Raw genomic sequence first — 2,954 nt, 5'->3', positions numbered from 1 at the left:
CCCTCATCACCCCCTTCTGCCCCCCTTTCCCGCGTGGGATTTTTCTTAAATGCCACGTTAGCGAGGAATGGAGAGACTCCCAGCCAGTTTATTTCCTGGAAAAACAGCCCAGTTTTCCCTCCGGGAGGGAGGAGAGAAAAGGGAGGGGGGGGAAATAGAAAAGGAGGTGCAGGAGGGATAAACTTTCATAACGGGGTCCCGATAAGGCTGACTCCCAGTACCACCCGTGGGCCGGGAAGGAGTTAACTCCCGCCCGAGAGCCTCGGGGGGAATGTGCAGTCAGGGAGGTGCTAGTGAAAGTGACTGCAGGGGAGTGAATGGGGCTGGGAAAGTTTTAGAAATGCTTCCTTAGGTATGTGACAGCGGGTTCCGCTCCCTCGTAAATCTGGTTTGGAAGTGAGTTTCTACCCAAAGAGCTACAGCCTTCCCTTTTTTCATTTTTTTCCTTTTTTTTTTTTAACCTTTTTTCGATTTTCCACAAATTAACAGATCAGATCAAGAGAGATTCAGAAAATGTCTCTGAATACACATGTGTGTTAAGTAAGCTTTCTTTTGAGGCGTGGCCAAAGCCTTCTAAATCCATAATTAAGGGCAGCTTGAGTCTTGGAGCTTTATTGCGCTGTACTGCTGACAACCGAGGTTAAACTTTCCTACTATCTTTCATGCACTCCTCGGGATTACGCAAGATCTCTACAATTTTTGAAATCAGGGAGCCAGGGTTTGGACCGAAGTCAGTGTGTCGTATTGCACTTGAAGTATTGCTTCCTTAAAGGAAAGGCTCTTGGGGAAAGCAATGTCCAGCATTGTCACATAGGTTTAAGAAGAGTTTGTCATTGGGTTGCTCACTGTGCAGTTCAGAGTAACCTTCCCTTATGCGTAAAGCAGCCTTGAGAGTCTCTTCATACAGCTTATGAATTTATTTTAATTTTTTTTCTGGCAGAAGAAGAACAAGAGGAAGATGAGGAAATTGATGTTGTTACATTAGCTGAAGCAAATGAATCTGAATCAAGCACAGAGTCCAGCACAGAGACGTCAGAAGAGCACAGTAAGCTCCACCACAGCCCACTAGTTCTCAAACGGTGTCATGTCAACATCCATCAGCACAATTATGCCGCTCCTCCCTCCACCAAGATTGAATACCCAGCTGCAAAAAGGCTAAGGTTGGACAGTGGCAGAGTTCTCAAACAGATCAGCAACAACCGAAAATGCTCGAGTCCGCGCACGTCAGATTCAGAAGAGAACGACAAGAGGCGAACACACAACGTCTTGGAGCGCCAGAGGAGAAATGAGCTGAAGCTGAGTTTCTTTGCCTTGCGTGACCAGATACCTGAGGTGGCCAATAACGAGAAGGCACCCAAGGTTGTCATCCTGAAAAAAGCAACAGAGTACGTTCTTTCCATCCAGTCAGATGAACACAGACTGATCGCAGAGAAAGAGCAGTTGAGGCGGAGGAGAGAACAGTTGAAACACAAACTCGAGCAGCTAAGGAACTCTTGTGCATAGAAACTCTTGGGCATCGCTTAGAATAACCCAAACTGGACTGAAACTATGATAAAATATTACTGTTTCTAATATCACTCATGAACTACACAGTCCATTGAGTATGGAACTATTGCAACTGCATGCTGTGCGATTTAACTTGAGACTACACAACCTTGGCTGACTCTCCCAAGGGTTTGGCCAGAACCTCAAAACTGCCTCATAATTGATACTTTGGACATAAGGGATGATGGGACATTCTTCATGCTTGGGGATGAACTCTTCAACTTTTTTTCTTTTAAAATTTTGTATTTAAGGCATTTTTTCATATGAGAATCCAAAACAAAAAAGTTGTCCCCAGTTTGCTGTATATATTTACACATCATATTGCCATGTAAATACCTTTAATAAAGCCTTTATAGAAAAATGTGCAACATTAATACGCAACAGTTGTGGCAACTGGATTTATACTTGTCTTGAACTTCTGTGCCATAACATTTCACAATTTTGTTTTTTATTTAAATACATTTTTTCTTTTAAAAATGATTTTTATTTTGTTTTTAGATAAATAAATATTTGCCCAAAATATAATTAGCTAAATCCTGTGTAAAGACTTCACTTTGTCTCTCACTGTTGTCATTAGATCTCTATTCCCATGACATTCCTTTTTCTGTCATCATGGAAGTGACCTGCCAAGAGTCAAAGGGGAGTTAGATGAGGGGGAATTTTGCAGCTTAGTAGGGAATTGTTTCTTCCTTCCCTTTGCGTCTCTTAACTCAAGTAGATAAAATTGTTGATCTAATGTGCCTTGTTGGTTCAACTAGTGTTGCCCCTACATCCTTCATGAAAGTGGTGGTAGCAATGTATGTCTTGGCCATGGTCATCTGCCTGCTGAAAGTAAAGTTGGAGTGGTGTATTTTCTCACTGGTCACCCCAGCTGTATAGGCTCTGCATTCCTTCCACATACGTATAATTACATTTTCAGGGCATGACCTTCATTCTGCACTAGAGATCCAGCCACGTACTTTGAGGGCTGCTTTGTAGTAGGCTCACCTTAATTGCTTCCTGTTTGATTTTAACAAAAGTTAAAGGGGATAAGAAAATAAACTGAGATGGTGAGTGTTGAAGTGGTTAAAACAACAGAGCGGTTTCCCTTTTTAAGTGCTGAAATCAGCAGAGCCAATCTTCCTGGTCAAACACCTTAACACTTTATTAATGTGAATAGTTACTTGGGATTTCAAGGGATACAAAGTTCAAGGACACACAAAAGGGAGCAAAGAAAAAGGAGAACTATTTCTCACTTGGAGGATATGCTCAGATAGATTCCTAACATTTGCCAGACATATTAAATAATATTTACATTCAGGACTTGTCTCATGATCAGCTTTGGATGGGCCATAAAGTACTTGCTTGACACAGCTCCTAAGATTAGATTTGATCTTTTTCTCCCCTTTTCACCCACTTAGCTCCACTTC

General features: G+C 42.0%; 1 protein-coding gene across 1 annotated transcript; it reads left to right on the top strand.

Moving 5' to 3' along the window:
• Positions 1 to 662: 662 nt before the first annotated feature.
• MYC (MYC proto-oncogene, bHLH transcription factor) lies at positions 663 to 2,070 on the top strand. The gene is made up of 2 exons (XM_029959263.1): positions 663 to 741; positions 908 to 2,070. The coding sequence occupies exons 1-2, from the start codon at positions 663 to 665 to the stop codon at positions 1,501 to 1,503; spliced, it is 675 nt and encodes a 224-aa protein (XP_029815123.1). The 3' UTR covers positions 1,504 to 2,070.
• The last annotated feature ends 884 nt before the right edge of the window (positions 2,071 to 2,954 follow it).

The sequence above is a fragment of the Manacus vitellinus genome, unplaced genomic scaffold (genome assembly GCF_001715985.3).
Source record: "Manacus vitellinus isolate BGI_N305 unplaced genomic scaffold, ASM171598v3 scaffold_1_pilon, whole genome shotgun sequence".
Lineage (NCBI taxonomy): Eukaryota > Metazoa > Chordata > Aves > Passeriformes > Pipridae > Manacus > Manacus vitellinus.
The sequence above is the reverse complement of the archived record's forward strand: the minus strand, read 5'-3'. Positions and strand labels throughout refer to the sequence as shown.